Source organism: Dipodomys spectabilis, unplaced genomic scaffold (assembly GCF_019054845.1).
Source record: "Dipodomys spectabilis isolate Male_0828 unplaced genomic scaffold, ASM1905484v1 ptg000080l, whole genome shotgun sequence".
NCBI classification, from domain to species: Eukaryota; Metazoa; Chordata; class Mammalia; order Rodentia; family Heteromyidae; genus Dipodomys; species Dipodomys spectabilis.
In genome coordinates this window covers 408,465-427,541 of record NW_024870757.1, presented here as the reverse complement: position 1 = coordinate 427,541, position 19,077 = coordinate 408,465, and the positions used below count along the sequence as shown (strand labels likewise).

The 19,077-nt window shown below is 50.5% G+C and overlaps 1 protein-coding gene and 1 pseudogene across 1 annotated transcript; one reads left to right on the top strand and one right to left on the bottom strand.

Annotated features, from left to right (window-relative positions):
* Positions 1–679: 679 nt before the first annotated feature.
* LOC122110575 lies at positions 680–9,842 on the top strand (annotated as a pseudogene).
* Positions 9,843–17,856: 8,014 nt separating this feature from the next.
* Positions 17,857–18,765, bottom strand: LOC122110574 (vomeronasal type-1 receptor 4-like). The gene has a single exon (XM_042683160.1). The coding sequence runs from the start codon at positions 18,763–18,765 to the stop codon at positions 17,857–17,859; it is 909 nt and encodes a 302-aa protein (XP_042539094.1).
* Between the last annotated feature and the right edge of the window lie 312 nt (positions 18,766–19,077).

Genomic DNA, 19,077 nt, shown 5'->3' with positions numbered 1-19,077 from the left:
CCCAACCACAGTCTGGCCTAAGAGGATCACCCCCATAGACACATGGGTATCTCCTATCTTCTCTGTACCTTGAGTCTCATTCAGAGGCTCTGGCTTGGGAAACTGAGGTCTGCATGGTGCCAAGGGAACTCAACATTCTCAATCCAGCATTCTGGCCTGAACCCTAGGCCTGGGCACTGTCCCTCAGCTCTTCTGCTCAAGGCTAGCCCTCTACAACTTGAGCCATAGCGCCACTTCCGGCTTTTTTCTTTTTTTATGTGGTGCTGAGGAATCGAACCCAGGGCCTCATACATGCAAGGCAAGCACTCTACCACTGAGCCACCTTCGCAGCCCATAACCAAAATTCTTATCTTTTCAGATAGCAAGTGGGTTATTTGGTGCAGAAGCAAGTTTGTTTTTTGTTTTTAAACAGATCTCAATTTGATAATTTAGTTTCAACTTAAAATCCTCTTTATAGCCCAAATCTGTTTTCAAATGAATAAAGAGAAACCATCAGTCTTATCTTATTATTAGAAAGTACAACTGACAAACTTTAGGCAAGGTTTTGGTTAAGTTCAGGACTTACGGATTAGGTTACTGTCAGGTGATTACTACTCAAAGTACTTTTACAAATGTGAAACTATCTTGACTTAGGAGAAGGTAAATGGGGAGGATGAGGCAGATGGGGGAGAGGCACACAATGGTGAACAGGTACATACATAAAGCTGTGCATTCAATACATGATTTTGGTCACAGTTTCACAGCATGGTTATTTTCTTGTATATCTTACTAAGTAAGTGTGTAGTAAAAGACTAAGCCTATGTATCAAAGCAAATTCAATAAAACATTCATTTTCAAGTTTCATAAACATATGCAGTTCTAATTATAAAGTCTCTACAACACATCTGCACATTTTCTTAGACTAACATAATACACAGACTCATGGAAGTCTCCTGTTAAGTAGTTAATTTTGCCTAGATTTGAAAATATTTTCATAAACATTCAATGAAGCCACAAACAAAGGTACTGTAATGTTTGGAATCTACCCAAGTTTTAAAGGGGAGATAGAAGGAGGGTGGGGGAAGGGATGGAGAGAAGGAAAGGGAGAGAGAGGGAGAGAGAAGCAGCAATTCCGTAAATTAGAAGGGAACTCTTACTTTCCTTTGCTTTCCATGTCAGTTGTTTGGAAAACACTAGAAGCAGACATGAGGTTTTCTATATATTGTCCAAAAACTTGGTCTTCTGATTTTCGGTTCAGGGTTTCTTCCTTAACTGCATCTACTCTTGCTGAGAGATCTTCAAGTGTGTGCTGGAGTTCCAACACTTGATTAATGTTGTGCTTTTCCCTCTCATTTTGTACTTTTTTTAAATGCAGATTTCATTGGATTTGGAAGACTGTGTCAAAGTGTGATCAAGCAGAAAGGGTGTGACAGGGTGCAGACAGGGTCAGGCTGGGGGCCTAGCAGCGCCTCCACCTGCACCCTGTGGCCCTCCTGTTGGCACATTGGGCTGGACCCGTCCCATAACGGGTGTTGGGATGTACCATCAGGCACTGATCAGGATTCTACTGTGATGGCTCTGAGATGGAAACGTTGGGCGCAGTAGTTCCATGGCCCTCTTCTAAAACAAGCTCTGGTCCTATGGCCTGCATTCAGGAGGGAGTTAATGAGCCAGAAACTGTTTACCCAGACCCACCTGTACAGTCTCAGGTTTTTATTCACCCATGGTGCTGCCCAAAACACGGCTGAGGTTGCCCCTCTCTTGTCATTGTTAGTTTGAGAAAAGATCTTCCTATGTACCTCAGGCTGGTTTTGAAGTCTCGATTCTTCCACATCAGTGTGCTGAGTACTGGGATTACAGGTGTGCATCAGCCTACATGACTTTTGTTTTTGTAGTAATAGTATCCTATTGTTCTCTCATCATCACCGTAAGTCACATGTCTTGAGTTTAAATGCCTGCTCTGCCAGCCATCCTCTTAGCTCTGTCAGCTGGCGAGAGGTTCTGCCTTGTGCTGGGCCTCACAGGATTGACACTGTGAGCCAGCTTCAGACCTTGTACGATTGCTTTGAGGGTTCAGTGAGGTCGCAGGTGTTTGTGCCTTGTCTAGGGCCTGGCCCAGAGCATGGATGCATGCATGCTATGCAGCTGCAGCTACTAAGTGGAGTATGTGGTGTAGTATCCAGTGGTGGGTAGCGTGTGTGATCTTACGTGAACTCAGAAACTGTTTCTATTGAACTGTGAGCTCCAGGTCAGAGGAGGGCATGGTGGGTGTGCTGAACATCTACTTCCAGCACTGTGGAGCTCCCTTGAGTCTGGGATTACTGACATTCTCCCTCCTTATTCTCTCCTCAGCTTCACCTGAACAGCATCAAGCTGTCCACCATCGCCTTAACTCTTGGAGTGGAAAGGAACAGAAGTGAACTCCTCTCCTTCCTTACAGGTGGGGACTCTTGGGGCACAGTGCAGTTGGGGTGCCTGGAGATGGCTTCTGCTTAATAAGAGAAGCCCACGGCAGGGGCCCTGATGGGGTACAGAGGCTGAGGGGCAGGTAGACAAGCTTTATGTACTGCAGGACTGTGTTGAGGGGAAGGCTGAGGAAGAAGAAGGTGGAGGCAGGATGTCCTCTCGGAAGTCTGCTGGAAGGCAGCCGCAACCCTGGAGTGAGACTCCCAGCCTGAGACCTGCCTCGAGCTCTGCCAGGTGGACACAGTCATGTGACTCGTGCTAGAGACATGGAGAGCATTCAGTCCATTTAACACCTAAGTGTCAGCTGTGAGGACAGTCTCATCAGACAATGTTCTGCCTGCCTGGATGGAAAGAACTGGGGCTTGGGATGGGGGGAATGTGGTAGCTTCAGACCAAGAGCCGCCTGGGTTCCTGACATGTGGGGTCAGAGCCCCAAGGGGTGTTAGGTCCCTTCTTCTCCTGATTTGCTACCTGGGAGCCTCTCCAGTCGCATGTGGCAGGTGCCGTGTCTTTGGGAAAAGGTGGTGCTGTCCAACAGAAAAGCAGAAGCCTCGGCCTCACACCTGCAGAACATGTAGGATTGGTTTTGAAAGCAATTACTGCAGCATGATTGTGGGCTAGAGCAAAATGCCAGGCTGGCATCTTAAAGGACAGTAGTGTAGTGTCTTGGTTCTGGAGGTGGTGCTCTGAGCCCTGGATGCTGCACTTCTTGTGGTAAGTCCTAGGTCAGAAAGGAAGAATCCCAAAGATCTCCTGTGCCCCAGCCTGGCCTGCCCAACCCTGAGGCCTGAGACTGTGGCTGGGCTTGGCACTGTCTTCAGGTGGGAGCTGGGCACAGGGGCCCATGGTTGGAGGCAGGCTTGGGGGAGGGGACAGCCTGCAAAGTCTCCAGGAGGCAGTAGCTGAACGGAGTCTGAAGAGATAGAAAAGGATTTTTGGCAGAGAACAGTGCTGAGAGTGTAAGCTGTACCTGAACAGGAAATCTGCTTGCCACAGTGTTGCACAGGAATGGACTCTGTCTCCCCTCCCTGAGGGGTGTAGAGTGGCTCTGTCATGCAATGCTCCCCCACCCACCCCCAGCTCGTATCTTGTTTTCTGTGCTGGCCATATGGGAAAACTGTGGGTACTCACAGCAAGCTTGCACATCTTGGGGCCGGGATCCCAGGGTGCTGGGGCCCCTGAGTGTGCTGTGATGGGAATGCCCTGCCCCTACTGATACCATCTACACTGAGGATGAGGTCCTTCAGGTCCTGGATGAGCAGCTGGGAACCTTCACCGGCCTGCTGGGGAGCCCAGAGTATTGCACTGCCTGCTGGTGAGTGGCATGCAGGGCCTTGCTCCCATCCCCGGGGCAGAGACAGGAGCCATGGAGCTGGGATGGTAGAGGGGTGGGGTGCTGTCCAGGGGCATGGCCTCAGGGCTGGAGGGCTGAGCATATCATCATTGCCACTTGCCCCTTCCCCACCCCTGCAGCCCGCTGGAGTCTTTGGCCACTGTGGAGGATCGGTGGTGTGGTACAAGGTGGTGGAGTGCTTGTGGGCCATATCCCACGAGCACTTGCCCTCTGACCTCGAAGCCCACTTTGTGCCCCTGGTAAAACGGCTAGCGGGGGGGGGGGGCGACTGGTTCACTTCCCGCACCTCGGCCTGCAGCCTCTTCTCCGTCTGCTACCCCTGAGCATCCGGCGCTGTGAAGGCAGAACTCCACCAGTGAGTCCCGGGCTCCCTTGCCACCGCCTGCCCCACCTCTCCTGGCTGTCCCCTCGGATCAGCTCACCTGCTGGGCCTCAGTGGCAGTACCCTCCCTCTCATGGGTGCGTGAATGTGCAGTAACCCTACCTGCTGCTCCCTTGAGCTGCCCTGGCCGAAGGCCCCCCTCCTCCTCCTCCTGCTATCTTGCATGAAGCCTTCAATGCCCTGGGCAGCAACCATGGAGCCCAACGGTCCACGCCCTCTGATCTCTCCTGGTTCCTTGAGTTCCTCCTGTCCAGTGCCACTCTGGATCCCCAGGAACTTCAGGAACCTCTGCTCAGATGACACCCACATGGTGCAGCGGGCCACAGCTTCCAAGCTGGGGGAGTTCACCAAGGTCCTAGAGCTGGACAATGTCAAGAGTGAGATCATCCCCATGTTCTCCAACCTAGCCTCTGATGAACATGTGGGTCCCTGCTCTGCCCTTTCTCTCCCCCCTCCTTGGCCCCTCCCTCCATCCCGCCACTGGGCCCTCTGCCCTTTTGCCCCTCAGCACTCAGAGGGGCACTCAGCACCCCTCTGCTCCCCAGGACTCCGTGCGGCTGCTAGTGGTGGGGGCGTGTGTGAACATCGCCCAGCTCCTGCTCCAGGAGGCCCTGGAGGCCCTGGTGATGCCCACACTGCACCAGTTGGCCAAGGACAAGTTCTGGTGCTACATGGTGGCCGACAAGTTCACTCAGGTGCATGAGGCCTGCAGTGCACAGGCAGAGCCAAGGCTGACTGGAAGTGGGATGCATGTCTGTCCTGCATGGGAGCATACAGCGTGACGTCCATGGGCAGAAAAGCCAGGGCTGGATCTTGGCAGGGTCAGGGGTGCACATTCACACTGGGAAGCTGTCCCTCGCCATGCTTTGTACAGGGCAAGGACCTGGAAAGGTGGGAAAGTGAAGCTCTCTGTCTTGGGCTCCAAGCGAGACTCTTGTCCTGCCCAGGAGTGGAAGCTGCAGACAGAAAAGGAGCTGAGGTAGAAACAGGACTGCCCACTAGCACTTCATATCAGTTACACTGGTAAAAGAGTATGAGGCCCTTGGAGGGCTACCCTTTTGTGTGCCCTTAGTGTGGACCGATCAGCTCTGGTGGTGGTCAGGAGCAAGCGGTGGTCAGGAGCAAGCATAAGGCATCTCTGGCAACCAAGAAAAGGCAGAGTCACTAGGCACACATTCATCCAGACGTGTGTTCATACTGGCAACTAGGGCTGTGAACTGGGGCCTTGTGCTCACTGGGCAGGTGCCCCCCTTCTTGAGGCACACCTCACCCTTTGGATTTATTTTTCAGCTAGGATCTCCACCTTTGCTTAGGCTAACCTTGAACTCCAATTCTCCTAACTCTGCCTCCTGTATAGCTAGCTAGATTGTAGGTGTGAGCTGCTGTGCACAGCCCATTTTATACATGTGTACTGTTATTATAGAGGGGATGTACAGAGGGATTACAATGGCATGCATGAGTCAGAGAATGAGGACATTTCCTTTTTGTACAGTGAGTGTCTGCTGTTCTCTCATTCCCTCCCAGCCCCTCCCTCCCATCTCTAACCACGAGTTGTGCCGTTCACTTTCATCAGTGTCCTGTGAGCTCCATGGATGCCCTTTTTTTTCCATTCTTTTTCCCTCCCTGGACCCTCCCAGAGATAACACGAGAACAGACTCTTTATCAGATAAAGAACACAGAAGTATCAAAAGCTAAAACCAAAATATATATATGTATCTTGTTTCTACATCTTGGGATTTGTTTCAGCATGTGTAATATTTTATATAAATATGAAGAGATGCTTAGGCATTGGGTCTTTGTGATTCTCTCCTAAGACTATTCTCCTTTGGTCTCACTGTGTGTGAGTCTCTGGAATCCTGTGGCATTTGTCATATCCTAGTGCATTGTAGATCTAACTTCCTTATATCAGAGAGAACGTGCACCATTAATCTCCAATCTTGACTTACCTTAGTGCGCATGATTTGTTCTAGTTCCAACCATTTCCCTGCTAATGATATTATTTTATTCTTTCTAATGACTCTGTAAAGTTCCATTGTCCACATTTTGTGGGTCCACTCCTATACTGTGGGCATCTGGACTGTTTCCATATCTTGGCTATTGTGAATAGTGTGGCAGTGAACATGGGTGTGCAGATGTCCTTGTCATGATGCTCAGTGTAGATGCCCAGGAGTGGGTGGTAGGGAAGGTCTGTGTTTAGTATTTGGAGGAACCTGCAGACTGCTGTGCTGAGTGACTGCACTAGTTCACATTCCCACCAGCTGCACAGTAGGGTTCCTTTTCTCCACTTCCCCATGAGCATTTTTTCCAATTCACAATGCTGGCCAATCTAACTGGATTAAGATGGAATCTCATGGTTGTTTTGATTTGTACTTCCTTCATGCCCAGGGATGATGAGCTTTTCCTCGTGTATTTCTTTGCCATTCTTCCTTCTTCTGAGAAGTCTCTCCTTAGCTTCCCTGCCCATTTAGTGACTCAGCCCACTATATTTTAGTAGAAATGTAAAAGTGGGAGACTCTGCATCGCTGGCATGTTTTTGGATCTGGTCACGAAAGCCCCACTTGGGATAATGTGAACTAATGTCTGTGGTTTTGGCGCACACTGCTGGGGATGAGGCCCAGCTCTGGGGAGAGCAGCCTCCCCAGTCTCCACATCTCTGCATCGCTTCTGCCTGGATTTTGGCCTCAATAGGTGAGAGAGGCTGCCAGAAACCCCTTTTGCTCCACATGCCCCACCTCTCCCTGGTTCTGGGTTTACAGTCCCAGAAAGCAGTGGGGCCTGAGATCACCAAGACAGACCTGGTGCCTGCCTTCCAGAACCTGATGAAGGGCTTCGAGGCCGAGGTGAGGGCCCCAGGCTCCCACAATATGAAAGGTGGTTGCCCGTGACCCATGCTTGAGGACGGGGACTCAGGGTTGAGTTGCAGCCAGCTCCATCTCATCCCCCATCTTGGCCTGCAGAGTTCTGTGAGAACGTCTACGGGGATTTTCGGGAGAACATGATCATGACCCAGATCCTGCCATGCATCAAGGTAACCGGTTTGTTGGAAGGATTCAGTTGGGCATGAAAGAGGGCACAGAACAGGCTGTAGAAATGCTCCAGGCACCTGGGTCACAGGCTGCAGGCAAGGAGATGGAGGCATGGACCCTGCAGCCCACCCTCATGCCCCTGCCAATCATGTGCAGAGAAGACTGAAGCAGGTCCCCTGGGGCCTCCCTCCCTTCTTCCTCCCAGGAATTGGTGTCAGATGCCAACCAGCACATGAAGTCTGCCTTGGCCTCCATCTTCATGGGCTTCTCTCCCATCCTGGGCAAAGACAACACCATGGAGCACCTCTTGCCCCTCTTCCTGGCCCAGCTGAAGGACGAGGTGAATCTCCACTTCCCCAGTCTCCCACCCAGGTGATCAATCGCCATCCTGGAGTCCACTGGGTATCCCCAGGGCCAGGTTGGGGCTGGGGCAGTGGCCCTCGGAAGATGGCAGGTCTGTAGGAGGTTGCTGTGGGGTGGCATTCCCCTCCCCCCATTCGGGGCCACCTTGGACCAGGCATTATTGGAGCCCCATCCTCTGCAGTGCCTGGAGGTGCGGCTGAACATAATCTCCAACCTGGACTGCATGAACGAGGTGATCGGCAGCTGGCAGCTGTCCCAGTCGCTGCTGCCAGCCATTGTGGAGCTAGCCGAGGGCTCCAAGTGGTGGGTGCAGTTGGCCATCATCGAGTACATGCCGCTGCCGGCTGAGTAGCTGGTGCCCGATCCAGGTCATGCCGGGTAGGGCGGGGAGGGGAGAGGAGGCAGGCCGGCCTCCTTCACCCCCAGAGCCCTCACCACCTCTCTCCTCTGGCAGGGAGTGGAATTCTTTGATGAGAAACTCAACTCATTGTGCATGGCATGGCTGGTGGACCATGGTGAGTCCTGCCAGAAGGAGCTGGCAGCCAGAGGGTGGAGCCACCCCACTGTTCTGTCTGTGCCCTGCCCCCCAGTGTTGGAACCCTGGGGAAGGCTGGCGCTGAGCCCTGACCCACTCTAAATCTCCCCCTTGGCCTTCCTGTCCCCCTTGCAGTCTATGCCATCTGTGCGGCAGCCACTAGCAACCTCAAAAAACTGGTGGAGAATTTCGGGAAGGAGTGGGCACATGCCACCATCATTTCCAAGATGCTGGCCATGTCTGGAGACCCCAACTATCTGTACCACATGACTAACCTCTTCTGCATAAACGTGAGTGCAGCCCGTGCCACACCTGCACCCAGGAGCTGGCTTGCCAGGGGAGGGGCTCGCACGGCCCCGCCGTGACACCAAGCTTGCTAGTGGAGAGGCCGAGGGCCAGGGCCAGCGGTACACATCTGGAGCTGGGCGGGTTCCAGGCCTCTGGCACCCTTGGCCTGGGCGTGGGTGAGCTGGTGTGAGACACACCATTGGCTGCGTGTTCAAATTGAGCTCATTGTAAATCGTAATTGCGGGGAGATGGTGTCAGTTGTGCACTCCATTTGGATGCCAGTGAAGGTTGGCATAGCCTTGACACCCGGGCCCAGGTGGCAGGCGCTGACTGTACTGATCGTGGGCCCATGCTTGGCCAGGTTCTGTTGGAGGTGTGTGGGCAGGACATCACCACCAAGCACATGCTGCTCACTGTTGTGCGCATGGCAGGGGACCCCGTCGCCAACGTACGCTTCAATGTGGCCAACTCCCCGCAGAAGATGGGGCCCATCCTCCACAACAGGTGAGCTGGGACTCGCTGTTCTTATGCTCCTCTCCAGCTACATTGTTTCTTCCTTTGTGGTGATACTGAGGGTTGACCTCGCCAGGCAAGCATTCTGCCACTTGAGCTATGCCCCCAGCGCTTTTTGCCATTGTTATATTTCACAGAGTGCATGTGTGGCCCAGGCTGCCTGGTCTGTGCATGCTGCTCACACCACTAGGATAACGGGTGCCACCACGCCCAGCTATTGCTAGGACTTCCTCAGTGTCTGGGATTCCAGATGTGCACCACTGTGTTCAGCTGCCACTGCTCCCTGCTGCTTCCTCCCAGTGTCGGCTTCACTGTAAACTGAGGAGACGGCAGTGGCAGTGGCGAGCCTTATGGGGAGGGGTGTGTGAAGGGAATGTAGGTGAGGGGTGGCTCAGCATCCCTAGCCAGCTGGAGATGCAAGTTGTAATTCGGCAGGGGGTGGCCAGTCCTGAACTGAGTTCCCAGCTGTGGATCCCCATCTGCTTCATGCTCCAGCCCTTTCCCCTCTGCTTCCAGCACCCTGCAGATCGAGGTCAAACCAGTCCTGGAGAAGCTGACCCAGGACCAGGATGTGGACGTCAAGTACTTTGCCCAGGAGGCCTTGACTGGTGCGGGCTGCGGGTGGGCTGCGGGTGGGCGGGCAGTGGCAGGAGGGAAGGATGGTAGTGCCTTGGCAGGGGCCTAGGAGGGCCGGAGGGTGGCAGTGCCCAGTAAGGGACTGGGGGCCAGACATGCGGGTGGATGGGGAGAGGGTGGTGGGGCCTGGGCAGGGGCGCAAGAGGGCCAGGCTGGGCTTCTGAGCCGGCCCATTCCTGTTCCTCCAGTTCTGTCTCTTGCCTGATGCTGGAAGAAGAGCCAGTGCTTGGGCCTCCAGTGCCCAGCCTCCAGCCCACCCTCAGCTCAGCCCTCCCTGAGCTCCTCCCTCAAGAAGCCAGTGAGGTGATGATAGCCCTCCCTCTGCATGGCTTGATCCCAGACCTGGCCCTACACACGTTCCCTGAGCCGCCTGGGGAGACGGCATCCGGCCGCCTCCCAAAGGCTGAGGGACACACGGTGGGCCGGACTGCAGCCAGGAGCAAGAAGTCACTCCTGCCCTGTAGGGAGAGACGTGAGCATCTGGGTCACTGCCTCTTGCTGCTGAGATGGGGACCCTATCCCTCCCTCCCTCCCTCTTCCCTCCCTTTCCCTCCCCCCACCCCCCACTCCGGTGGTTTATTTGTGTCAACTGTACTGTTTATATTTTATTCCTTTTTCCCCTCTTTTCACAAAGAAATAAAGGTGTAGAAACAGTCGGCCCTCAGGTCTTAGTGGGGGTTGGAGGGAATGTCTTGGAGCCTTGGTCTCTGCCATTTTCTGTGAGGACACTTAGTCCTAAGCACTTACACTGGGTGTCCTGACCCCTAGGCATGCTGCCTGCTGTGGCAGAGCTGGACAAGGACCTGGGCTGCCTGTTGAGGCCCTACTCTTCACATCCTCCTACTCTTCACATCCTCCTACTGCTCAAGTCCTCTTACTGTTCACTGAGACACACCCCTACACTGGGAAAATCATCCATGTTTTTGGATGAGCACATAGCATTGTCTCAAAGCCTGGGTTTCCCACTGGGTATGGAACGCATGCCCAAAGCCCCTGTGGTAGAAGACATCAGTGTGAGTCTCCTTTACAGCTTTATATCTTTTTTGTTTTGTTTACTCATGTGGATTGAACTCTGGTCCTGGCTGCTGTGCCTCAGCTCTTCAGCTGAGGGCGAGCACTCTACCACCTGAGCCACAGCCTCACTTCTGGTTTTCTGGTGGTTTATTGGAGATAAGAGTCTCATGGACTTTCTTGCCCTGGCTGGCTTTGAACAGTGATCCTCATATCTCAGCCTTCTGAGTAGCTAGGATGACAAGAGTGAGCCACGGGCACAAGGCTAGGTTTGTGTCTTTAGAGTCTGTATTCCACCTGGGAAAAATGTATTTACATTTCTTGTCTGGCTTGTTTTCATTCCCAAGATGTATGATGAATTCCAGTTCCATCCATTTTCCTGTAGGTGCCAGGCTTTGTTCTTCATGGAAAGTTGTTTTTTAGTAGAACAGACAAATATACGAGATAGAAAGGAGTAGATGGCAATAGATAGTATATTAAAATTTGGAGCTATTTGGTGGTGGGGAATTGATATCTAACATAAAGCTGACAGTATTTTCCGGATCTGTATACATCTGCCCGAAGTGTAAAGCAGTGACCCACCTCTACCCTGTGCCTGTCAGCCAGGGGGGAGTGGTGGCCCAGCCCAGTTATAAACCAACACTGCATAGAGATGACACTTCACCAGCCAAGCCTGAAAACTGAAAAATCCGGGTAGAAAACTGTCGCAAGCAAATGGGAACAGATCTGAAAGGGAGCCCCAGTTGCTTGTCCCACGAGAGCAGGGGAGACATGAAACCCAAGTTAGGCTGATGAGATAAAGACCATTACCCTCTGCTGACACACAGCGAGCCAGCACACAGATGCCTACTGCTGCCCCAGTTTCATGAACTAGTACTACTGGAGGCCATGGACCCGTAAATCCAGACCAAGTTAGAATGTTGGCTTAAGACCCCTGTCATCAAATGATAGGCTATCGAGCCCAAAGTCAGCCATAAGACTTAAGGATCAAATGAAGGAACAAGTTTACAATTTTAAGAATCAAAACCATAGCACAACTTTCTAGAAACTCTGGGATGCAGCAAAAGCTTCTCAGGGAATTTACAGCTGTGCGTGCCTGGCATGAAAATAGTCTGCTGTCTCAAAAGCAATCAATGATGAAGCACAGTCTAAAAGCAAACCCAGAACAGTGGATAGAAAGATAATCATAAGGTCTGGGAAGTTGGCTCAGTGGTAGAGCACTTGCCTTGTATGCTTGAGGCCCTGGGTTCAATTCCTCAGCACCACATAAGCAGGAAAAAAAAAGCTGGAAGTGGCGCTGTGGCTCAAGTGGTAGAGTGCTAGCCTTGAGCTGAAGAGATGAGGGACAGTGCTCAGGCCCAGAGTTCAGGCCCCACAACTGGACCCCCCCCCCCCCAGAAAAGAAAAATAATCCTAAAATCCCCATAGAGCCAGCTAGGCACTGATGGCTGCTCACCACTAATCAGAGCTACTCCAGAAGCTCAGATCTTAGGATTGTGGTTCAAAGGCAGCAGAAATGTAAATGAGGCTTATTATCAATAAACTATCCCGAGAATCTACAAAGCAGAGCTTTGTGGTAGCACACTAGCCTGGAGCTTAAGAAGCTTAGCAACAGCCCAGGCCCTGAGTTCAAGCCTTAGGACAGACACACACATAGACACAAACACAAAAATCAGGGTAAAAATGAAAAAATGGAGATTAAAAGAACAATTTAAAAAATCAGTGAAAGAAGCTGAGCACTGGTGTCTCATGCCTGTAATCCTTGCTACTCAGGAGGCTGAGATCTTAGGATCATGGTTCAAAGCCAGCTGAGGCAGGAAAGTCCATGAGACTCATCTCCAATAAACCACCAGAAAACTGGAAGTGGCCACTGTGGCTCAAGTGATAAGAGTATTCGCCTTGAGCTGAAGAGCTGAGGGAGAGTGCTCAGGCCCAAAGTTCAAGCCTCAGGACTGACAAAAAAAATCAGGGAAGGTAAGAACTTTCCTTGGGAAGATAGCTAAGACTGACAAGCCTTCATGCAAGAACAGTGAAGACATCAACTAAGAAAACTAGAATATCATAACAGTTTAAATTCAAGTTGTCACTGGGAAGTATATTAGAAACTCAATCCAACACATTAAAAAACATACAAGAAATGGATTCACTTCTTTGTATGTTGGACCCCTCAGGTTTGATCCAAGATGATTTTAGTCACCTAACTATATCTGTAATCAAGCAGTAAATAGATTCACTGAAGGTTTCACCAGGTGTTCAGAGTTATCACCAATGCCCCTCAGACAGGTTAAAAAACCAGGAAAGGAAGAAGGCTACCAAACTCCCTCTCATACCAAAATGAGAACAGACTAGAGACAAGATTAGACACCTATTTCCTTGAAGAGCACAGATGTAAAATATTTCATAACATACCTGCAAGTAATTTCAACAATGCATTGAAAGATCATGCACCATGCCCACGTTACATTCCACCCATATTTGCAAGTGTGGCTCAACCAGTCCTGGACAATTTGAAGAGTAAGACCCTGGACACCTGTGGCTTCCACCTGTCATCCTAGCTACTGAGGCTGAGATTCTGAGGACCACAGTTCAAAGCCAGCCTGGGCAGAAAAGTCCAGGAGACTCTTCAATTCCTTACCAGAACCTAGAAGTGGCACTAAGCTCCATGTGGTAGAGCGCTAGACATGAGGAAAAGAGCTCAGGGACAGCACCCAGGCTCTGAGTTCAAGCCCCACTACTGATTTCCCGCTGCACCCCTCCACCAAAAGAGTCTTTATACCAAGGATCTGTCTGTTTTAAAGTTTTCTCCGTAAGAAGAAATGAGTAGCTAGGTATTTTAATGAAGTAGAAGCAATGGGAAGGTAGATACAGTCTGGCAGGTACCTGACAAGGCAAGGTGTGTGCAGTATGCAATAGTGGCCACCATCATGCCAGGACTCTGGTGTGACCCTCGGACACAAGTCAGATGGTGCTTGTCGTAGGCGTCAGTCAATGGTTACTCCCAGATCTGACCTGGCATGAGTGCTTCCCCCCAAATCCTCCCCAGGACTTTCTTGGCGCTTCTGGATTCTCCTGTTTTGATCCCAATGGCAGGGATTCGCCAGGCTGTTGGTTTTGTGAGGATGGCGACCACAGTGTGGCCTGCTCTACCAGCAGGAGGTGCACAAGGGATGGGACCAGAGCCCCCAAGCTAAGGATGCAGGGTGTGGGGGGCAGCTGACCTCCCAACTGGTTCAAGGGCTGAGTCCCACCTTTGTGTCACAACCCATTTTTCCTGGAAGGATTTGTCAGGAGCTTCAAGTCATCCCCAGGAGTGAGAGGTGAGCGTGTCTCATCCCTCCTTCATATTGAGCATAGTCACCAGGTGCTGCTGTGAATGAAGTCAAGTCAGGAGCTGGCTGTGAGCTCTGGCGGGCAGTTGTGCGGCAGGGGAGCAGGAGTTGGGGGTCAGGCCACTGCATGGCAAGGACCCAGGGAACAGGAAAGGGATTCGTACAAGATGGTGGCATAGAATGGATGGTGCTCAGGAAGAAAGGAGACAGAGATGGAGAGAGACGTCCTGAATGTGGGAACTCTCCAGAAGTAACGAGTCCAGGCAGGGCTGCACATCAGCATGACGATGGGTGGCTGTGTTTCCAGTGGACTGCAGGGGTGCATGGTGTGCAGAGCCCAACCTTGAGCTGAAATGCTGAGGGAGAGCTCCTAGGTCCAGAGTTTAAGCCCCACGGCAGACCCAAAAAAAAAAAAAAAAAAAAGAGGAAAAGCGCGTGGAGCATTGCTGAGCGCTGTGGGGGATGGGAAGCGCGGGGCGTGGGTTGTCTTGGATTTGGACCATGCTCAAGACAGTGTGAGGTGTGAGGAGGGTGGGGTCTTCCTGGGGAGCCAGTGCTCAGAGGTGGTGGGGTGGGGGCAGGGAAAGCCTGCATCCCCTCAGAAGGCAGGGAGCTGGTGGAGGACGCCCACTGCCCATACCTCAGGAGGCTAACTCCACATACCTGCTCTCCAATGTGACTCAGATGGGGAGGACCTCTGGGCACGGGAACACCACGGGTCAGGAGAGGACCAGGTGTGTGTGAGGTTAATGATGACACCAGACAGCTCCCCAAGGAGACCCCAGCACGCATGTGCTGGGTGGAATGACTTTGGGCTGGATTAAGGGCGTGGGGCGTGGAGGGAATCTGACTAAAGCGATTGTGGGGGGAGGGAGTACAGGGATGGCAGGGCCTGTGGTTCAAGCCTTTTTGTTGTGGGGGTGGCTATAGGACCTTCAGGATCAGGAAGAGGCACCTGGCTCAGAGCCCACAGTCCACTCAATACCTAACATAGTCCCGGGATGGCTCCTGGAGACAGGCCTGCCATCTGTTTGCTTTCCTTTTCTGTGCTGGTCCCAGGACTTGAACTCAGGGCCTGGGGCCTGTTCCTGAGCTTTTGTGATCAGGGCTGGTGGCTGTCCCCGGGGCATCAGTACTACTTCTGGCTTGCTGTCACCCTGATGTTCATTCCTGAGAAGTAAAGGGTGGAGGTGGAGATCCCTGGACCGGAGGGCCCTGCCTGTCATTCAGCACAGCAGCCCAGACCTGCTCCCCAGAGGCTGTGGTAAAGGGACCTCATAAAAAGGGACATGAGGAGCACTGCAGGAAATGTCACAATAGCCAAGCAAGGGACTTTCTCAATGAGCTTTCGTGTTTTAAAAGCAACTTTCCATTAAAAAAAATGTGCTTTTCAAAAGTATACTTAACGTACTTGTTGAATTAGCAGAAAGTCAAGAGATATGCAACATAGACCTCCAAGGAAAAGAGTTGTGAAAATAAATTATGTGGAAGAAATAAGCACAGACAAGACAAAGGGAGTAACTGTCAGGAAGGAGCCTTGATGTTTGTGGTGAGAGCTACACCAGCAGGACTCCCTTCATTCCTTCCTTCTTTCCTTCCCAGCTTCCTTCCTTTCTTCCTACCTTCCTTCCTTTCTTCCTCCCCCCTTCCTTCTTCCCTCTCTTCCTTTCTTCCTTCGTTCCTTGTTTCCTTCCTTCCTTCCTTGTTTCCTTGCTTCCTTGAATGCTTCCTTGCTTGCTTGCTTGCTTGCTTGCTTGCTTCCTTCCTTCCTTCCTTCCTTCTTTCCTTCTTTTTTGCTCGCTTTCCATATCTCCTCTCTGTCTGTCTCTATTTGTCTGTATGTCTGTGTCCCTCATTCTCTCTTTCCTTTTTTGTGCCAGTCCTGGGGCTTGAACTCTGGGCCTCCGTTCTATCCCTGGGACAATTTTGCTCAAGGCTAACGCTCTACCACCTCAGCCACAGCACTACCAACATCTTTTTTTTTGTTTTCTTTTTTTACTGGTTTATTGGAGATGAGAGTCTCAGAGTTTTCTGCCTAGACTGGTTTGAACTGTGATCCTTAGATCCTACTTCCTCAGGAACTCAGAATACAGGCATCAACCACCAACACCCAGCTGCTATTTTCTTTCTAACTACTTTCTTCTCCAGAACAGAAAGGGCTTAAGAATGATTTGCTTCTTTGAGGATTTGTTGTTGGGTGGTTTAATTTTTTGAGTTCCAAGTATATTTTAGATATGAGACCCTTGTCTGTTGTATGGCTAGTGAAGATCTTCTCCCAATCCGTGGGCTTTCTATTGATCTTGCTAGCTATGTCATTTGCCCTGCAGAAGCTCTGCAACTTCATGCAATCCCATTTGTCCAACCTTTCTTTGATTTGTTGTGTTTCCGAGTCTCTATTCAGAAAATTTCGGCCTGAGCCAAGGAGACCCAGGGTTTCTCCTATTCCATCCTGTAATGTTTTCAGAGTGTCTGCTTTGAGTTCAAGGTCTTTGATCCATTTGGAGTTGATTCTGGTGCAGGGTGAAGAAAGAAGGATGGCCAATAGACACATGAAGAAATGTTCAACATCCCTAGCCATAAAAGAAATGCAAATCAAAACAACATTGAGATATCACCTCACTCCAGTTAGAACAACAAAAATCAAGAAACAAACAACAACAGATGCTGGAGAGGATGTGGACAGAAAGGAACCTTACTTCATTGTTGGTGGGAATGTAAACTTGTTCAACCACTTTGGAAAGCAGTATGGAGGTTCCTCAAAAGACTTCACATAGAACTCCCCTATGACCCAGCAATCCCACTTTTGGGCATTTACCCTAATGTTCACAAACAAGACCACACTAAAGCTACCAGCACAACTATGTTTATTGCAGCATTATTTACCATAGCTAAGATATGGAACCAACCCAGATGCCCCTCAGTAGATGAATGGATCAAGAAAATGTGGTATATATACACAATGGAATTCTATGCCTCCATCAGAAAGAATGACATTGCCCCATTTGTTAGGAAATGGAAAGGCTTGGAAAAAATTATATTAAGTGAAGTAAGCCAGGCCCAAAGAAACATAGGTCCCATGGTTTCCCTTATTTGCAATATCTAGTATAGGTATGAGTCAAGTGGAAAAAGTCAGTGAATGTGATGTTAGGAAAACGAACCCTCAAATATGTATTTTAATGTTTTTGTTTCTTTCATGCATGTGTTTCTAACGCATTTATAAGATTATTTCTTTGTTGCTTTGTATGTCCCTCCCCCACAGTGTAACCCCCGCTTTCACTATATTTGATGTCAGTATAACTTGTGGAGGAGATGGGGACAAACAAGTCGTTTAAGGATTCAGGTGGACCTGTTGCAACAATGAGAAGTACAAAATGTCATGTCAAAACCAGCTTTACAATGTCGGTGTGTGTGGGGGGGAGGGGGGTACAATTGGGTGGGGGGGAGGGGGGAGGCTGGGAAGGGAGGTGAAGGGTAAACAAAGGAGGAGGCTGCAATGCTTGGTAAGAAATGTATGCATTATCCTGCCCATGTAATTGTAACCCCTCTGTACAGTATGTTCTCAAATAAAATAAAATAAAATTAAAAAAAAAAAGAATGATTTGCTTCATTGCATAGGGAACTATTAAAAAAGAAAAAAAAATCAAAAGACACTAAATGGAATTAGGAAAACATGTTAAGTGATTTTAACCAGTTTATCTTGAATTTGACATGACTACCAATTAATGGGGCAGATTCTCTGGAGGAAGTTGACATGACCTAATAAGCGTTATTTCAAAATCTCACATTTCCACTTTCATATAATTCTGTGGGCCAGCAAAACAGAGACAGATGAATACACACACAGATATACAGCACACAAATGCATAGGTGTGGAGGTGTGTGCACACCTCTATCTCTTAGCAGATGACATATCTATTTGTGGAGATTGTAGAATGGCCAAGCAAAGTTCAGCAGAGATGCAAGCTTGGTGGTCCTCAGGGGAGGACCACTATCTTCTTCTTTGTGCAGGTGAAGAGGAGGCTGCAGGGAGTGGAGTGTCTGCTCATGAGCAGGAAAGGGCTGAGGGATGGGAAACAGCCCATACCAAATGCCACCATATGGTGCAGCACAGGGCTGGGGTTGTAAATCACAGTCAAGCAAGTCTGACAGATGCAGGGCATGGTATAAAAGGAGACAAAGGTACTCAACAGGAGGAGGATGATTATGGTGGCTCTGGACTCGAGAGAGGTTCTGGTGGAGACGCTGATCCTCTGGATGTGTCGCATTCTCTGCTTGTGTCTGTACAGGACGAAGAGCATGGAGGTGCTGCCCCAGAGCATGAGCCCCAGACACAGAACATCAGGTACTGAGAGCATGGCCACGTACAGCACATTAGCAGCTGGGTCCTGACGCATGGAAGAACAGTATCCATAGGCCTTTAAGCTCGTCATGTTGTCCTGTGCTTTGGGTCCGGTCATGAACATAAGACAAACAATGCTCACCAGGAGGAAGACCCCCCAGCTGAGGTAGACGGTGGAGACAATGTGCTTGTGGGCTCTCCCCTTCAGCCCTGCCCACCTGGAGTCCCCCTGGCTGATGCTGACAGCAAGGAAGATGCTCAGGGAGCAAGTGCTACCGATGGACACCCCCCTGCCCACTCGGTAAAGATAGAAGACCATTTTGCACTGCACATCATTGAAGAAATTTCTCCAGCCCCAAGCCACCATGGTTTGGGGAATACCCCTACACAGAAGACTTAAGAAGTTGGCCACAATTAAGTGCCTAATAATCAAGTCTGTGGCTCTCATCCTGTTCCCCATGCAGGAAAGGAATAGATAATGGGAGAGAAGAGACAAATTACCCACAAATCCAACCACAGTCTGGGCTAAGAGGATCACCCCCATAGACACATGGGCATCTCCCATCCACTCTGTTCCGTGAGTCTCATTCAGAGGCTCTGGCTTGGGAAACTGAGGCCTTCATGGTGCCAAGGGAACTGAACATTCTCCATCCAGCCTTCAGACCACCGGAAATAATGTCCGAATGTATCTTATGTATTAGGAAAAATCCAATTCTATTCATCCATTGGGAAGAGGAAGATGGCATGTTCAGGGAAATGGGTGAACTTGGAGAAATGGCATTAAGGGATGGTGAGTCTGGTCCTGAGGTGAAGGCGGCTGCATTTCTCCTCTGTAGAATCAGATCTAAGATTCTAA